This window comes from Protopterus annectens, chromosome 12.part0 (genome assembly GCF_019279795.1).
Source record: "Protopterus annectens isolate FY-2018-M chromosome 12.part0, PAN1.0, whole genome shotgun sequence".
NCBI classification, from domain to species: domain Eukaryota; kingdom Metazoa; phylum Chordata; order Ceratodontiformes; family Protopteridae; genus Protopterus; species Protopterus annectens.
In genome coordinates this window covers 746882123-746901313 of record NC_056746.1, presented here as the reverse complement: position 1 = coordinate 746901313, position 19191 = coordinate 746882123, and the positions used below count along the sequence as shown (strand labels likewise).

Genomic DNA, 19191 nt, shown 5'->3' with positions numbered 1-19191 from the left:
TTGACTTTTTTATATTGACTGTATATCCCAGTGCTTGCAGTAGGTAAATGACCATTTTCAAGTCTTCTGCTAACTTGTTTTTGCTGTCCGCTTGTATCAGGCAGTCGTCCAGGTAAGGGTATATTTGGATTCCCTGAAGCCTGCAATAAGCAATTACTGATGCCAGGCATTTCGTGAACACTCTGGGCGCAGTAGATAAGCCAAAGGGCAATGCTGAGAATTGATAATGCTCTGATCCTGCAAGAAATCTGAGGTATCTTCTGCAATTTGGTCGTATGGGGACGTGCAGGTATGCCTCCTTGAGATCTAGAGTTACCAGCCAAGACTCCTTGCCCAGCATGGGAAGAAGCTGCTGTAGAGTCAGCATTTTGAATTTTGGAACAATGAGGAATGTGTTTAAAGCGGACAGGTCGAGAATAGGTCTCCATTTGCTCTCTTTTCTTGGTACCAGGAAGAGTCTGGAGTAAAATCCCTTTCCTTGCTCCATAGATGGTACCTTTTCCACAGCTCTCATCTTTAATAATTGAGATATTTGTTTTAGAGCTTCTGCCTTTTGATTTGGAGGTAGGTTTGGCATTCCTCTCTTCCCTGGTAGAGTATGGAAGTGAAACTGGTAGCCTTGGTCTATTGTCTGCAAAATCCACTTGTCTCTTGTGATGTAGTGCCAATTTGTTGAAAATAAGGCTAGCTTTCCGCCTAAGGGTGCTTCTAGTTGTTCCCTGGTAGGCGGTGTCAGAGCCAAGTCACTGTGATTGTCCTGTAGCTGCGGTGGTGGCTGTGTCTGTGGCTGTACCTCACTGGTTGTTGCCCTGCCACTGGCGTCCCCTGTAGGCACCCCTGGATTGGCTTCTGCCTCTTGAACGCCTATTCCTGCCTCTCTGAGCTCTGGAGGACCAATTTTTGGAGGGCCAATTCCTGCTAAACCTTGGAGGTTGGACCTGTAAGAAATCTTTCACTGTTTGGACAGATTTTGCTTTCTCTTCCATCTTCTTCAGCACCTGTTGTGCAGGAGAGCCAAACAAATTGATCTTATCCATGGGAGCATCTAATAGTTTTGATTTGACATGGTCTGGTAAGGCCTGCTCTTTTAACCATGCATGCCTTCTGATAACTGTGCCAGTCATGGCTGATCTAAAGGAAGCCTCCAGTGCATCATAGCCGCATTTTAAAGAATGGTTACTGACTTGCTGAATGTTATGTACCACTTCCTGTACAGATTTTTTGTCTAATGGTTCATCCGAGGTCAGCTTTTTAGTTAACTGGTCTAGCATAAATTCTTGATACTGGATCATGTGAAATTGACAGTTCAAGGCCCTAGCTGAAAGAGTAGCAGAAGTGTAAACTTTTTTACCCCATCTCTCTAATGACTTGGATTCCCTTTCAGAGGGGAGGGGGTTTTTGGCAGAGGTAGCTGTTACAGCCTTAGGTCCTTGGGAGATAGTCTCGGGATCTGCAAAAGGAGCCTTATACAAATGGTAATGAGTGTCCGGGACCCTGTAGTACCTATCGGGCTTAGCAGGGGCCGGAGGTAGAGAATCAGGAGCAATACAAGCATCATTAAATGCATCATCTACAACAGAAAGAACTGGAGGTATGGCTAAAGGCCTATGTTGTGGTAAATGCAGAAAGGTTCTAAGCCTTTTTCTGGAGTCTGAGAAATCCTGGCCCTGCCACTGAAATTGTTCCCTCATAGCATGCAAGGTTTCCCCAAAGGAAAATTCCTCAGGCGGAGAGGCAGAAGGGATGGACTCTTCAGCATCAGAGTCTTCATAAGGGGAGAAAGGAGCCTCTGGAGGGTCTGTGTCATTTGAATCATCAGAGAAATCATCTGTAGTAACTGGCTCAGGGGGCTCTGCTCTAGGCCTCTTCTCTGGAGGCGGGTGAGAGGCCCTGTCTGGATGAGGTTGGGACCCCCGGATTAAAGAAATGAGATCCTCTGCTAGACTAAGCATTTGTGAACTAGAGCTAGGCCTGTGAGAGGGGGTCTTAGCAGGCACAGATTTAGTAGTTTTAGCTGCTTTAGCCCTGGCAAAGGCCTTAATGGACATGGCTGCAGGTGGCCTAGCAGCTCCACGTGCAGGGGTTGAAATATCCAAGGGAATAGTGTCAGATAATTCCTGAGAAACTGCAACAGCAGGAAGGATTTCAGAAGCTGATTCCACCAGGTTGGAAGAGGCTTCGGTAGAAGGTAAGTTTTCGGCTGAAGGAAGAACCGCTTGCTCGGTTTCAGCCGAAACCGAGACACCCGCGGTTGGCTTAACCGCGGTTTCGGCCGAAACCGCGGACCGCGAGTGTCGGTCCTTTTCCTTGCGCTTTTTAGATATTTGTGTAGTCGGAGGATCCGACGGCATAATATAAGCAAAATCGGAGCCGAAAAACTCCTCAGCAAATTCCGACCGACGTCTAAGCGTCCGCCGGTTAAAAGAAGCACAGGCTAGACAAGCTGCTACGTCGTGGTCTGGGCCTAAACAAGGTAAGCAGTAAGAGTGGAAATCTTTATGAGGTATTTGTTTCCCACAAGTTAAACAGTTATTCACTTTTTCTGACATCGGCTGAGGCAAGAAAGAGTCCCCAACGGGGTACTTAGCTTTTTAGAAGTCTTCGGTAGTAGTATTCGGTAGTAATCTCTGGTTCTGACCAACCGGCACTTGCGAACAGCTTCTGCTTCGGGCGCCACGCGGCAAGAAAGACTGAGGAAAATGGCGTCGGCTGATGCCTTTATACCCGAATAACTGCAGCTATGACGTCGGGTGAAGTGCGACACCAGCCGAGGCCAGACCCAGACTTTGGAATCCGGCCGACCGAAGGGCTGCCTGATGACAGGACAACCCATTTGTAAGGACTGCAGATGCATCCTTGAAGGACATCTTAGCCTTTTCTATCCCGAGCCAGAGAGCTCTTTCTCAGCTTGGATATAGACTTCCCATTTTCACTTTTGTCTCCAAGAAAAACATGCAAACTCTAGACAATTTCCAGCTGCATCTGCTGATTTATTACAGTTTCCATTCTGTGAGAACCCTAGAAAAAGCCAATGGCTGCTCATGAAACAAAGATCTTATCTACTGTTAGGATTCTGACTCTACAAACTACATCAACTCCATACATTTACTTCTCCTTGCAGCTACACTTCATGAAGAAAGTGAACCTGAGACACTACTAACAAGGCACATCAATTCTCATTACCCCTAGAACCAAACTCCACAGCACTGCACATGCAATCTGCTCTCAGGGTCTTATTCTTTGGCAAACTGTCCCCCATTAACCTAAAGGAAAATCAACATTTACTCCAAATTCAGACCACCTCAAAAATGATTTCTTCATCCAAGCCAAATGCTCCTGTTTCAACACAGGACATATTAACTAACAATATCCTTGGTGCTTTAGAAGTCTTTCTTCTTCTTTCAGATTTACTGAAGGTTGACCACCTTTAGAAACTAATGCATACAATGAACACTACATTCTGCTTGACAGTACATTACACACTGTTTAACTAGACTGTCTTTATATGCATATTTTCTATGCAACTAGTCTGAACTACACTGTTATTGCTATTTCTGTATTGTTTGTGAAAGGTTTTGTACTTCACCCAAGTAAAGAATAAAATTAGTATTGATCACTCCACTACCCCAATAAACAAATATAAAAAAATAAACTCAATCACAAATATTTGAGCATTACCAGTACAAAATACCCAAACAGCCTCAGGTTTTTGGTTAGGCACCAACTAGTAAACTGCTTATACTTACCAACAGGTTTTCTAGTAGCAAGGTTTATTTTCTTTAGTACCTACTGCAAGTCTTTGTGAAATAAGTGCCTAAAGGTATTAAAATTTAATCATACTGGCAGACAGCTGAAGTCGATTGATACTGGAGTGTATCGAACTCCCCATTTTGTGTGAATGGATCCAATCTGTTAGGAAGCTTGTGATAACTGCCCTTGGCCACTTCCTTAAGAAGGGCAAACCAACAGTGGGGGGGGGGGGGTCACCAAAATGATTTTGGATATATCCTTTTGACTCTTCAAAACTATCTTGGGTATAGAGCTGTGTACACTTACCATAACTGTACATGTTCGAGTGCATTCACTGCTGCAGTCCAGACTTGTAGGATCTCTCACTGTGAAAGCCCTTGGCCAGCCCGACTACTAGAGAAAAATCTCCCTCTTCCTATAGCCGGCAAACACCCTGTCCGACCTCAGTACGCTTGTGTATAAGGGGAGTCAGCTGACATCACAATCTCAATTTTTTCTTGCCCCTGAATGTAGAAGCCCCTCAAGATGGAACTTAGACAAGGGTATTTCCCAAATAACCTAAGCAAGAAAAACTGGCAAGACGAGGGTCCCCCTTGACTATAGGATTAGTTAGTCCAAGCCTACCCTGTAGGACTGGGGGAGAGGAGGGAGAGAAAGAATACTCAACAGTGATTACACTCAAACATCCACATGTATGCTAAGTGTACACAACTGCAGTATTTGCTTCGTGATTCACTGTTGCAGTCCTGACTTGTGAGATGATTCCCAAAGCTGAGAAGGGTGGAAGGAAAATTAAGGTGAGGAAAGGATGCCCTGCAGGATGGCAGTGGCAAATCCTGCCTTAGACTTGAAGAAGGCTGACAAATGGTAATGTTTGGTACAGGTATGCACTGAAGACCAGGTAGCAGCCTCCAGGATATCCTTGGTAGGTACCCCTTTTAGGAAGGGAGTAAAACCATTAAGAATAGCAGGACTGAGATCCAAACTAAGAAAAAAAGAACCAGCGGGCACAAACACATTTAAACATCATCACATGATGTTATAGCAACCACCAGAACAGCTGCACTTACATTTATAGCAATGTTTCACATTGTGTTCCTCTCTAAGACAGTAAATGCAAAGGCTGGAAACAAGTTTTGACTCAGGCACTCAAATTAAAGTATACAGCAATAACTGCATAAAACTTTAAACAGTGGTCACAGCAAGTTCGAGAGACTAAAAGAAACACTGGTGGAAGTACAGTTGTGTAAAATCTTACCATAACAATTAATGTCCTTTGCCTTCACTGCTGCGGTATTCATCACAAATGGGATTCTCTGCCATGAAGCCCACTGTCCGGCCAGTTTACCAAAGTCTACAAGTCTACTGTTGCTTTAAGGTACTTTGAACATCACCTACACACTTCTTGTGTAAGCGTAGGGCATAAAGGTGATGTTTAGGCATACCATCCTCACAATGGACTGCCCCTGTAAGAACAGCAGTCCGGATTTTACACAACTGTACTACGTCCTTATATTCTCCGCTGCAAAATTCATTACAAAAGAGAGTTTGCCAAAGCTCAAAAAGAAACTTGGGAATAGGAAGCATCAGCAGAGTCCGCTAAGAACCCATGAAGAATGGTATTGGCAAAACCAGCCCTAGTTCTGGAGATACCATCCAGCTGGTAATGTTTGGTACAGGTATGCACAGACATCCAGGTAGCAGCTTCAAGAATAGAATTAGCATCTAAGCCTTTGAAAAAAGCACCAGAAGAAGCCACAGCTCTAATAGAATGAGCCATTACAGAAGGAAGGCTCTCGCCATAAAAAGTGCAACAAAAGGAAATAGCCTTTGAAATCCAAGTGGAAATAGTTTGCTTGGAAACAGCCAAACCTAAAGATCAAGGATGAAAAGTAACAAATAACTGGTCAGATTTTCTGATAGCTTTAGTTTTATCCAAATAAAATCTGAGCTGTCTATGCACATCTAAGGTATCCACAGCACCCTTGCACTGTCAGATTGCGGCCAAGGGAAAAAAAGTAGGCAAATTAATACACTGATTAAGTGACAGCTCATTAACCACCTTGGGCATAAAAGAAGGATTAGTATGCAAGGACACCCTGTCCTCATGAAATATCACAAAAGGTGGACAAGCCATAAGCGCTTGCAACTCAGACACCCATCTGGCAGAAGTAAGAGTTAAAGAACTGTTTTCCAAGAACAATGTTGCAAGAAAGCTGAAACAGCAGGCTCAAAAGGAGCCCGAGTCAACTTTTCCAGAATTAAATTAAGATCTCTGGGAGGAGGAACATACTTCCCAGGAGATATAATATTAAAGATGCCTTTAAGAAATTGCTTAGCCTCAAATCTAGAAGCTAACGAGGGAGCTAAAGAGCTGATAAGTGGGCCTTAAAAGAAGAACAGGCCAAACATGAGCAACTGGCACAAATAAGAAAGAACCAAACCAGGATCACGAGAAAGACACCAAATAGAAGACCTCTTCCATTTAGACAAATAGGATTTCCTAGGAGTAGGTTTCCTGGCCATATGCAGGACCTGCAGCAAGTCCTCAGAAGAAAGATGTCTGAGGGATCAAGACCCTATCACCAATAGTGTCAGCTGAAGCGCAGACAGGTGGGGATGGATGAAAAAAACCCTTGTCTTGTGTGAGGAGATCCACCCTATGAGGTAACTTGTGATGACTGTCATAGGCTAGTTGCAGAAGTAGAGGGAACCAGTGCTGTTGCGGCCAAAAGGGAGTCGCCAACAAGATTTTGGGAGCATCCTGTTGAATCTTGAACAGGACTCTCGGAATGACAGGAAGGGGAAGGAATGCATAAAGAAACATCCCGTTCTAAGAAAATGAGAGGACATCCACCTTCCACACCAGAGGACCTGGGACTCTGGCACAAAACAAAGGAAGTTGCCTTTAAAGAGGAAAGGCAAACAGATCTACTTGGGGAGTACCCCACTGGTGAACAATGTCTACAAACACATCCCTGTGAAGCATCCATTCATGAGATTGAGTGAAGGACCTGCTCAGTTTGTCTGCCACAGCATTCTGATCTGAAGGAATATAAATGCCTGAAGAGTCGCTTGATATTGGATAGCCAGATCCCATACTAGAAGTGGCCAGACGGCAAAGACTAAGACCTCGTACCCCCCTGTTTGTTGATTTACCACATGACTGTGGTATTGTCTGTGAACACCTTTAGAAGCCCCAGAGAGAAGAGAGGATTGAAAGGCCTCAACAGCCAGCAAAACAGCCCTTATCTCTTTGATGTTGATGTGCTGCTCCTGCTGACGAGGCGACCACACTCCCTGAACCTTCAGAGAGCCAAAGGCTGCTTCCCATCCCACACCTAAGGCATCTGTGAACAGATCCTGAGGGAGAAGAGGAGCTTGAAAATGGAGCCCTGGATTCAGAAGCAACTTTGGAATCCACCAGAGAAGTTTTTTCATGAGACACGGGAGAACAGGAACAGAAACGTCTAGAGGATGCGCATGCTGAAGCCACACCAACTTTAAACCACTGGAACTTTTTCATGTGGAGTTTGGCCAGACAGAGCATCAAAATGGGGGAAGCCATGAACCCCAGAGGTTTCAGAAACTCCCTGGCTGTAATGGAGGCCAGGGGAAGAAAAGTTTGAAAGAAAGAAATGAGTTAATGCCTTTGGAGGAGGCAGGGATGCCAGCACTGGCACCATTTGAATCCTGCAAGCCAGAAAGACATGATCCTGAGAAGGAGTCAGGGAAGACTTTTTGAAGTTTATTGTGAACCCCAGGCTCTGAAGAAGAGAAATGGTAAAATTAAGATTTTGCAAAAGGACTGCTGGAAAAGATGCCTGAATCAGCAGGTCGTCTAGATAAGAAAAGATTTTGATCTCTTGAAGCCTGCAAAAGGCAAACACAGGAGTAAGGCATTTGGTGAATATCTCTGGGGTAATAGAAAGGACAAAGGGCAAAGCTCAGAACTGAAAATGCCAGGAAGCAACAGAAAAATGCAAAAATCTCCTGAAGACAGGATGGATCTGAATACAGAGATAAGCATCCTTGAGGTCCAGAGACACCAGAAAGGCCTGAAGGAGCAAGAGAGGAAAAAGGGACTGAAGGGACACCATCCAAAAGGAAGGCACCTTCAGAAACGTATTTAGATTGAAGAGGTCTAGAATAGGTTTCAAAGTACCTTCTTTTCTGGGCAATAAACTCATTTTTGAATAAAACGCTTTCACCCCTTTGGACACAGGCACCTCTTGAATAGTACCCTGAGACAAGAGGTCTCTTAGAACCTCTGGGGAAAAAAGGAAGTTGTTCCTGAAGCGGCTCAGGAACACCCATAAAAGGAGGGTGGGAAATCCAGACCATGAAATACCCCTGACGAATGATTGACAGAACCCAAGAAATCCTGGGTGATTCGGAGCCACACAGGAAGAGAAAGTGAAATGTGGTTGGGAACAGGTGGATAGTCAGACAGCACCTGGTTTGTCAGGAAAGAAAGGCTTAAGAATGCCTGCAGTCTGAGTGAACTTAGCAGGAGGAGACTGTTTACTACCTTTCCTATCTTTAGAAGGAGGGAGAGATTGCCTATGAACTGGCTTAGAATGGTAGCTCTGCTGAAATTTAGGCATAGGAGAAACAAAGACATTTTTAAGCTCCTGTAAATCCTTTCCCTTGTTCTGGAGAGACAAACAACCAGCTGCTTCACCAAACAAAAGTTTATTACCCAGAGGAGCATCCACCAACTTAGCCCATCAGGCAAAGGTTGAAGCTTAAGCCAAGAATATCTCCTTAGAACTGAACCAAAAGCAGCAGCCCTAGAAAAGGCATCTGCTGCATCATAACTACATTTGATAGAATGATGAACTACCTAAGAGGAAGACCCAAGCAAGGAAAGAACAGAAGATTTACTCCAAGTCTGGAAGATCAGAAAGAAGCTGACAAGCCTGAGAAAGAAGAGCCAAGACATACCTAGAGATATGGGTCTGATAATTAATAGCCCTAAAAGCTAGGGTAGCAGGAGTATAAACCTTCTTACCCAGCCTATCCATGGTTCTACTGTCCTTGTCAGAAGGCAGTAACTTGGATGAAGTAAGCAACTGAGGTGGCGTATCAGAGGCATTGACACAGAGGGTCAACAGCAGGAAATGTAAACAAAAAAAAACAATCCTCAGGCACCCTATAAAACCTATCAGACTTCTTGGGAGCAGGGGGCAGAGAATCCGGCACTTTAGAGGCATTGAAAAAAAACGTCCAGTAAAGCAGCCAAGACAGGAGGAATGGCTGCAGGTTTAGGAGATTCCATCTGCAGTAATTCATAGTACCCTCTTATGAATATCAGAAACCTGAGCACAATCCCATTTAAAAAAAAAAAAATTCATCATCCTACACACTGTCCCTGATGGACATTTCCTCAGGATTATCTAGAGTATGACGGTCTTCCTCAGACTGACAGTCTAAGGGAGGAATCTGGGTAGAATAAGTGTGAGATTTATCATCAGAATCCACTTCTTCCTCAGAAGAATTCAATACTTTGGGCCTTTTAGGGGAAGAAGAGGACCAAGGAGGAGAAGGAACTGAAACCCTTTGAGGATGCCTAAATGACAGTAAAGCACTAAACAACCCCCGAGTAAAGGCCTGCCACTCACTTTGTGGATCCCTAGGAGCGGAAAACTGCGTAACCCCTCGGAAACAGTCAACCATGGTTCCCCTGAACGCCCAAAATAAATGCCTGCAAAGCCATGGACGTGCTGCCCGCCAGAGCCTCACCGGCCTCCCACCCAGATGCAGTAAAGGAATCTGACAAAACAACCAGGTGAGCCTCTGGGTTCGTAATAACCTTGGGAGAAACTCCTGGCAGGGGGTGGACAGCAGAAGATTCCAGTCTTACCTTATATACACCTTCTTCCCTGACGGCTGACCCTTGCAGCAGGAAGTTCCATCCTTAGTATCTTTAGCAAGAAGTGCATGATGCTGGTTCTCAAGATATAATGAAAGGGAAGAAAGCCTACTAGAAAGTGTTTTAGGGACAAACACCTGACAAACTGAACAAGATGTATGGTCATGAGCAGCACCTAGGCAAAAACGACACTTATCGTGGCAGTATTTAAGGGGAATCAGTCTCCCACACTGGCATTTACCCTTCCTGGATGACATTAACCCCAAACAGCACAAAACAATTAAAAAACAGGTACTAATCTGCAACAGTGAGGACTTCAGCAAACCGGAGTAATCACTGGAAAGCCAATAAACAGAAAAATGGCAAACACGGACGGAGATAACAGACCGACGGTTAAAAGCAGCGTTCAGACTGGCAGCAAAGTAGTTCTGAGGATGGTACGCCTGAATGTCACCTTAATGCTCTATGCTACACATGTAGCATGTAGGTGACGTTCAGCGTACCTTAAAGCAACAGTACACTTTGGTAAACTAGCTGCATGGTAGGCTTTACAGCAGGGAATCCCATTTGTAATGAATACTGCAGAGATGAAGGGTAAGGACATCGAGCAAATATGTATCAATATACGATGTCAAAGGTGCATGGGGAGTGGGAACTTACTGAAATTTTTTAGCGTAGATAAACTCAGCATGATCCAATCAAGGAATGCACTTCAAATAAAATTTACTAAATATTACAAAGATAATAAAACCATATTCAAATATTTTGAATAGATGCAGAAAACCAAATTGTCATTTGTGCAGCTGTAACAGGATAATCAGCATTAAAAACATTTATAGCCATTTCTCAGCTAGGCAGCAGGATTATATACCCCTATTTGCAACATACCTCAGCAACAATAGGATAAACTTGTTCCATGCAAAGAGCTATAATACTTGGCAAAAATGGTTTGAACACCTGGCCAGGTTCTTGCACTACCACCTGCAAGATCTTCAGGAACTTCTCAACCACATGGCAGCCAGCACTGCCCTCATGTAGTATGCTTTCAGCCAGCTGCTCTCTGCAAATAGAATTTAAAAAAAAAAATCAACATTAAGCATGCAAAGACTACTAATACAGTAGTAAAAAGTGGCAGTCTAACAGCCACAGCTCAGGCATTTTGACATCATGGCTTTCATGCCAATTAGCACAGTAGTGTCTACATCAGACATGCAAACAAGCAAATCAGTCCAATGTACTGTCCTGCAGACAAGTGTGCAATATTTTCACTTTCATGAGAGCTGCTTATGTTAAGTGGAGTCCATAAACAGTCATACTGCTAGAACAGCTTATTAGTGAAAGTATAACTAAGATGTGCTATATGTAAGAACTGGATCTGAAGAAGCCTACAAGAACGAAAGTGCTTATTCCAATAAAAACTATAAAAGGAATGATCTAGAGTTAATCTCCTGCACCACTTTAGTAATGGGTGCTAACCCTAATGCTGCCCCTTCCCACAACCCTAACCCTACACACCATATCATTAAAACCCTCCTGTAAAACTGCTACAACACAAGACAGACTCAGACACACAAACACTTCTTCTAACCCCAAACTAACTCTTAACCTAAAGCACACAAACTCACGTACACACACACACACACAATACCCATGTTTCACTCATCCCAACTGTAACCCCAACCCTCACAGGCACATGCTTCACCCCCCCCAAACCCCACTTACCTGCATCATCCATCGACATATCCACCATTTGGCCATCTGCACTACCAACATTAAATCACACCCCTGCATTTGTCAAACATATGCTCGGTAAAATGCAGGGGAACCATGTGGTTAGAGGTATTTTAAATGCGACACAGAGTAGTTAGCAGTGACTGTTACATGTGTAAGTGATATTGAAGAAAAAAGAAGTTATGTACTCACCATAACGTTCCATCTGAGTAGGTACTTCATTTGTCTGCAACCTGTGGGCATCGGATCCGAGCCGGCAGCTTCACAAGCTACAAGATCCAAGCTCCTATTTCCTTCCCCCTACCCATAATCCCCTGCCACTAACTATTACCTCAGATCGATTTTGCCCAATGTAAGTCATAACCTCGACAGAGGTATACTGAAGACCTAACCTCAAGATAGCAACATTTCAGGTGACCAGAAGAAAACCCATGAAAAGATTAGGGGGATGGCAGGGGGGGATGGTTGCAGACAAATGACGTACCTACTCAGATGGACCGTTATGGTGAGTACATAACTTCTTTATCTGAAGTAGTTACTTCATTTGCTCTGCAACCTGTGGGACAGAGTCCCCAGCTACCTAGACAATAAACCTGGGTGGCCTTATGGAAGGATATTCCGAAGCACCGCGGAGCCAAAAGAAGCCCTACTTCTTGATATCATATCCAGTTTATAATGAGAAATGAACGTATGAGAAGAGGACCAGGTAGCTGCTGGACATATGTCGTCCAAGGGAACCCTGGACCAGTAAGCTGCTGAGGTGGCGATGGACCGGGTAGAATGAGCGTGTACTCCCATAGGAGCTGGTTTGCCCGAAGATACATACCCCTGAACTACACATTGACAAATCCAGTTTGCTAGGGTCACTTTAGAAATGGCCCTTCCCCCTGGCTGATTTTGCAAAGGACACAAACAACTGATCAGACTTGCGAAAATCCTTAGTTCTGTGCAAGTAAAAACGTAGTTGCCTGTGTATGTCCAGTTTGTGCAATATGTACTCCCCCTTATTCTGAAAATTTGGAAAGAACACGGGCAAACTGATTGATTGATTGATATTAGATCCCGAAGCCACCTTAGGTAAGAAAAACGGGTTAGTCCTGAGAGACACTCTATCCCTGTGAGAGATGAGATATGGTACACAGTGCTTGAGTTTCGAAACCCTCTTGGCAGAAGTAATAGCTACCAAAAAAGCAGTTTTCCAGGACAAGAATTTTAAAGGAATCGAGTCTGCAGGCTCAAAGGGTGAACTCGTCAGAGCTTGCAAGACTAGTGTCAAATCCCATGGGGGCACCTCCGTTTTCACAGGAGGCTTCAAGAGAAAGATGCCTCGCAAGAAAGTTTTGCATAACTTTGTGGATGCCAATGACCCTAGTCCATCTCCCACATGAAAATGGGAAATGGCTGCTAACTGCACCTTAACCGTAGAAGCCACTTGCTCCCTGCCGAAAAGTCAGCGACAGGAAGTCCAAGATTGTCAGAATAGGAACTGTAAAAGGATCCAGGCCCTTGTCTGTTGCCCAGATGGAGAAGCGTTTCCACTTGCTATTATATATTTTCCTGGTAGCCGGCTTATGAGCCGCTACCAGAATGGCCTTCACTGGTGATGAGATACCGGGAGTCCTTGCCATCAGTGGAACTGGATCAACCAAGCCGCAAGCTTGAGGTTTACCAGGTTCGGGGTTTGACATCCTGCGGGATGTGAAATCAGGTCTGGAATGGGTTCCAGTATCCAAGGGGGAGTTAAACTGCAAGACCGCAGGTATGGGAACCAGATCTGGCGAGGCCAGAATGGGGCTATGAGGATAACTTTGCTCCCCAACTGAGAGGCTTTCTGTATGAACCTGGTCATAAGCGGAAAGGGAGGGTAAGTATAAAGAAGACCAGGAGGCCAAGCATGAACTAGAGCATCTCTGGGAGTCTCCCCCTCGGGAGGAAGTATTGCGAAGTACTCGCTGCATTTTGTGTTTAATGGAGAAGCAAAGAGATCGCAGCGAGGCCAACCCCACTTGCGGAAGATCTGCTTCGCAACTGATGGATTGAGAGACCACTCGTACGGAGTGAGAATTATCTGACTCAGTTTGTCCGCTAATATGTTGGACCGTCCCGGAATGTGCGTTGCTACTAGAAAGCGGTTGGTGGATATCGCCCAATCCCACACTCTCATAGTTTCTCGACAAAGGGGATAAGACCTGGTTCCTCCCTGTTTGTGTACCAGACTACCGACATATTGTCTGTCTGGATTGCAATAGTCCCCAGAGGTAGAAGGTCATGGAGAGCTTGCAACGCTAGAAGCACCGCCCTCATCTCTAGGACACTGATATGCAGAGCGGTCTCTAGGGAAGTCCACGTGCCTTGGACGGTTCTGCCCGAACAATGCCCCCCCCCACCCGAGGCGAGAAGCATCCGTGGTCAACGTGGCTTGGGGCGGGGGAATCACAAAGCGTTTCCCTTGCCTCAGCTCTCAAGAGTGAAGCCACCAAAGAAGGGAGTCTCTGCAAACTCTGCTCAGTGGGATCGGAGAACTTAACGGGTGGAGTAATAGCAACCACTGAACCTGGAGGGTCCACTGTAAAATCCGTACTCGCAGGCGTGCATGAAGGGATAGACCGATTGCCGCTGCCATAGACCCTAGTGCCCTCAGGACCAACTCCGCCGCAGGAGCCTGGCTCTGAAGAAGAGTAAGCACCTGAAGCGACAAGCTGCTCAGCCTGTCCGACGTCAGAAAGGCTCGAGAAGTACAGGTATCCAATCTGGCCCCGATGAACTCTAATACTTGAAGGAAGGATTTTTGAAGATTCACTGAGATGCCTAGACTCTGGGCAAGAGTCCGAGCGTAATCTCTTGCAATGCAGAGTTGATGCCTGTTGGCGGCGGTAAGGTGCCAGTCGTCTAGGTACGGGAAAACCTGAATGCCCTGAAGTCTCAGGTGGGCTGCAACCACTGCCATGACCTTGGTGAACACCCTGGGGGCTGAGGTGAGGCCGAACGGAAGAACTCTGAACTGATAAATGACTGGCTCCCAGCCGGAAGCGGAGAAACTTCTGGATCATCTGTCCATCAGTATGTGGTAGTACGCATCCTTGAGGTCTATAGAGCACATCCAGTCGTTCTCCTGCAGCAAGGGGAGAATTGATTGAAGCGTGACCATCCGGAATTTTTCCTTGGGGATGAACAGGTTCAGAGTGGACAAGTCTAGGATGGGTCTTAGGTCCCCCGTCTTCTTTGGTATTAAAAGAACCTGGAGTAATAACCCAATCCGGACTGATCTGTGGGGACGGGCTGGATGGCTCTTTTTCTTAGAAACTTCAAAACCTCCGAAGCCGCTGCCTCCCTCTGATCGGGTGGAACATCGGGGAGGCGTCTGCTTGTAGGGGGAAGGCTTAGGAAGGGAATGGAGTAACCTCTGGATATGATCCGGAGCACCCATCGATCTGTCGTAATGGACTCCCAGTTTGTCAGATGCTCCATCAACCACCCCTCGACTGCCTCCAGAGATGGACAGTCGGGTAAGCCCTCGGGGCTGCTGCGTGGGTCTGTCCGAGAAAGGCTCTCTAGACCCAAAATTACGCGCCCCCCCCTGCATCTGGGCCGGCGTACACCTTGTCCTCCTCTGCCTCTGGAGGACGAGGGGTCCGAAGCTGGATGGGATTGCTGACACTTGCGGAACCACAACTTCTTTTGTCCCCTCTGATTCCTTGAGAAGGATCGTTGGGGATTAGAGAAGCGGACCCCGACGGCAGTCAGCATCTTCCCGTCCTTCTCGCTTTGGACCAGCGTTTCGTGAACGGTCTTGCCAAAAAGCGAAGACCCGTCAAAGGGTGCATTTGTGAAGGACGCCTTGAAGGGTTCCGCAAAATCGCAAAGGCGGAGCCAGGCGTGATGCCAGAAGACTACCCCGGCTCCGCTGGCCCTCGCGGCTCCCTCCGTTGCATGAGAGAGTAGCCGCATGGACATGTTAGAAATGGATTTTAGAGTGGCCATACGAGTCAAAAACACCTGCTTGTCCTCGACCGACACGGACTCCGGGGGGGGGGGGCTGCAGCATAGTCCTTAATCAAGTCTCGCTGTAGCCTAATGGTATATGCCATATAATTCAGCGCCCTCACTGAGAAGGTCGCTGAAGCAAACACCCGCTTCCCAATGCGGTCCAGCGCTCGAGATTCCTTATCCGGCAGGTGGACCGAAGAACTCTCTTGGGCGAGTTCTCTCTTCGTGGCAGCCGCCACCAACATGGCATCGACCGGAAACCCCTTGGCCCACGACTGTCTATCTGATGGGGGGGCCAAGGACTTTTTCCGGCCATCTCGGGATTGGCTCCACGGTGTCGGGCTCCTTCCACGCCCTGATAGTAATAAGGTCTACCAGGGGTCAGCCGGAGGGGACACCCAGGAGGTAGACGGTCCTGCCTCAAACGCCTCCAGGAAGACGGATTCGTCCACGGAAGGTTTTTGGGCAGACCATTCCCCCTCTAATACGTAACATCTCCATGATGTCTCCGAAGGAGACATCCTCGGGGGGGTGGTGACCTTGGGGAAACTTCCCTTTCATCCAAATCAGTGTCTGTGGTGACGGACTCAGGGGAGTCCAGGTGCCTCCTTTTACAGCTCCGTTTACGAGGGACCTCCTCGGTGGGACTGTCCGAGGAGGGCTCGTCAACGGCTTCCTGTTCCTCCACGGAAACGGGCTGGAGAGCTTGGGCAGGCTGTCCCAATGGACAGATGACTGAGGATAGACCCATATGCAGCGGGGGTGCGGGAGGATCCGAAGCCCGGACGAGGGACCTGGAGGATCTCGACAGCACCCTCTCCACTACCTCAATAGCCGAAGGAGAACTACTCTCCCCAGTCTCCGAGAGCAATCTCCTCGGCTCCGAGGTAGGGACCGGAGTCGGAGCCAATGTGGTCGGATCCGAGAGAGAAGAGTGCTCCGACCTCAGTGGCGCTGAAGACACATCAACTCCCCCGGATCCGACGCTCGGCCCTTGGCCCCGAGAACTCGGATCCGAAACACTCAAGGGCATGGTCGGCGAAGAGACCGGAGCTATCGGCGCCGATGAAACCCCGGCTCCGAAAGGGCCCGGATTCGATGACTCCAAAACCCAAAAACGGGTGGGAGAAGGAGTGATCGGAGCAAAGACAGAGGGAGGCAACAGCACCCCCATCTGCATTTGGGTCTGCAGGAATCGTCGCATCATCCGATCCATATCGGCGTTGGTGAGGCTCCTGGTTGACCTAGAGGAAGTAGTCGAGGGAGGCCGGGAGGGTCGCCTCGACAACCTCGAGGGAGACTGGTACTCCTCCTCAGTCTCCGGCGAAAAATGAGGTGAATGGAGCCGAGAGGGGGCGGATCCGGAAACCCTCGAGGGAGAGCTAGCTAGCATAGATGGTGGGGCTGAGGGTTGAGTCTCAGCCCGCCTTTTATGAGACCTATGTCTCTCCTTATCTTTGTGCCTCTTCTCTTTAGAGGAAGAGGCACCAGAGTCCCCCGAACTCGAGCTCGAAGCGGGAGGTTGAGTCCCCGGTTGAGCAGGGGGAACGGAAGGCACTGGGGCTGTGGAGACAGCCTGAGCCTTGGCGGGAGAGGAAGAAGCAGCCGAATCCTGGGGAAGCAAGCCCTTCAGGATTAGCTTATTCTTCATGTCCCTAAGTGCCCGGGGGTTAAAGGCTGCACAGATTTAGAGTCTGTTCATAAATGGGCCACCCCAGGCATAAAACGCACTGAGTGTGGCCATCAGCAGGGGAAAGCTTATGGCCACACTCAGTACATTTTGAAAAAACGGCCTTGGGCCTTCAGCCATTCTCGACCACAACGCACGCACACCCAAACACTAAGAGGGGGAGGGGTCACAGAAAAACTAACACTAAACAAAAAAGGGAAACTATTTAACTATACTGGCTATAGGTTCTGAACACGCACACACCACAATCAACACTAAGAAAAGTTTTTTCTCTAAGAGAAAAAAGGAACAATCTCACCAGTCAGCTAAGGAGCTCTTCAAAAAGTAGCTGTCTACAGCCGCGGCAAAAACGATCTGAGGTAATACAGTTAGTGGCAGGGGATTATGGGTAGGGGAGGAGCTAGGAGCTCGGATCTTGTAGCTTGTGAAGCTGTCGGCTCGGATCCGATACCCACAGGTTGCAGAGCAAATGAAGTAACTACTTCAGATCTACTTTTTTCTGGTTGATAAGCATCCAGGCTTTTTTCTGGTTGATAAGCATCCAGGCTTTATAATGTAACATACGAAAAGGTGGGAAGAAACAAGTTAGACAATGCTGTAATCTTGGGCTGCCAAGTGGGGGGTTGGGTGTAAAAAAGTGTAGTGATATTACACAGGCTCATATGTATTTACTAGGCTAACTACTGGGGCCTTTTTAAGCCTAGCCATGCATCACAAATATCTGACAAGTTCTGGTATCCTTGGAAGTATAAGCAGGGCTTGGAAGATGAAACCTCTACAAGCAAGGGGCCTGGAAGATGAACCATTTACAGGTCACCTATGTCTATTACAGACACTGGTGCAAAACCAGGTGTGAATGTCCAGTTCCCCATCAAGATGTCCACGTTACACGAATTGGTTAGGTAGGAATTCTGCTATACAAAGATGGGGAGCTTGTTCCAGAGAAAGGGTAGTCTCTGGGTCTGACACCTGTCTCTCAAGCAAGTTCTATTTATACCACAGGCAAGATTTACGTTTTTAGAATGGGTAATGTTAGTGAGGCTTGTTTTGCAGATGTGAAGGAGGTACATCAGACTTGGGTCCAAAGATGCCTTTTAAGCCAGGCATATCTGTCCCATCAACAACCTATAGGAGACAGAATACAGGGACAGAGCTTTGAGGCAGTCAGCATATAAAACATGTTACTTATGGCCTGCATAGTTTTTCTGAACTACTTCTGTGGATCCTCCAGTTGTTGGATGTCCCTGTTTACATAGATTACAAATGGGAGAAATGTTCTCAGTGATAGGACTGATGAGTGCTGAATACTAAGGAAAAACAAACTCCTTGGAGCTCAATGCCATACCTTTGTTTATGAACTGCACAACTTTGAATGATTTCCTCACTACCACAGACATGTAATAACGCTGGACTACGGCCTGTGTATGTTCCAAGTTCCAGAGAACTGCCTCTTAGGTGTGTGTTATCAATATGTTAGTTACCAGGGGTGAAAGACTTCCCAAAAGATACTATTGTGCATTTCCTGGCATATAGTTTTAGTCCATGGTTCTGACACCAATTATTGTCTGCATCAGCCCTTCTTAGAGGAAATACATTTGTGTAAAATCTTATAACAGTAAATGTCCTTTTCTTCACTGCTGCAGTACTTTTCACAAAAGGGGATTCCCTGTCATGGGTAGACTAATGCCTGGCCAGTATACCAGAGCCTTAAGATTTACAGACATACATTATGCGTGTGCAACTCCTCTCAAGGCACAGGGCGAAAGGTGATGTATGAACCTCAAAACTGAATAGCCCCAGGAATGTAGGAGGAACATTTGCATCCATAATGAGAAAAAGGAAGAGTAGAGCAGAAGGGGGAGAAGGGAGGGAGGGAATAATGTGAAGAGAAGAACATCTACCATTACGGTAAGACTTTACACAAACTGTACGTTCTTCCATATCACTTTTGCAGTCTTCTTCACAAAAGGGAGAGCAAAAGCTCAACAGGAAACTTGGGAGGAAGAAAGCCCAGAAGAGCCAAAAAGAAACCTATGCAGGATAGCTCTGACAAAACCAGATCTTGCTATGGAAACATCTAATCTGTAATGTTTAGTATAAACAAAAAAATGATTGACTTCAATAATTGGCTAAGTTTCTGGTGTCATTCCAATAGTCC

The 19191-nt window shown here is 46.6% G+C and overlaps 1 protein-coding gene across 1 annotated transcript in view; it reads right to left on the bottom strand.

The window, feature by feature from the left end:
• The window catches only part of XPO6 (exportin 6), a gene marked incomplete in the record, with an annotated part of 1798279 nt that overhangs the window by 396010 nt on the left and 1383078 nt on the right, over positions 1–19191 (bottom strand). Inside the window, 1 exon segment of the mRNA XM_044089811.1 lies at positions 10514–10685. Within this exon segment, the coding sequence (XP_043945746.1) occupies positions 10514–10685 (172 nt within the window).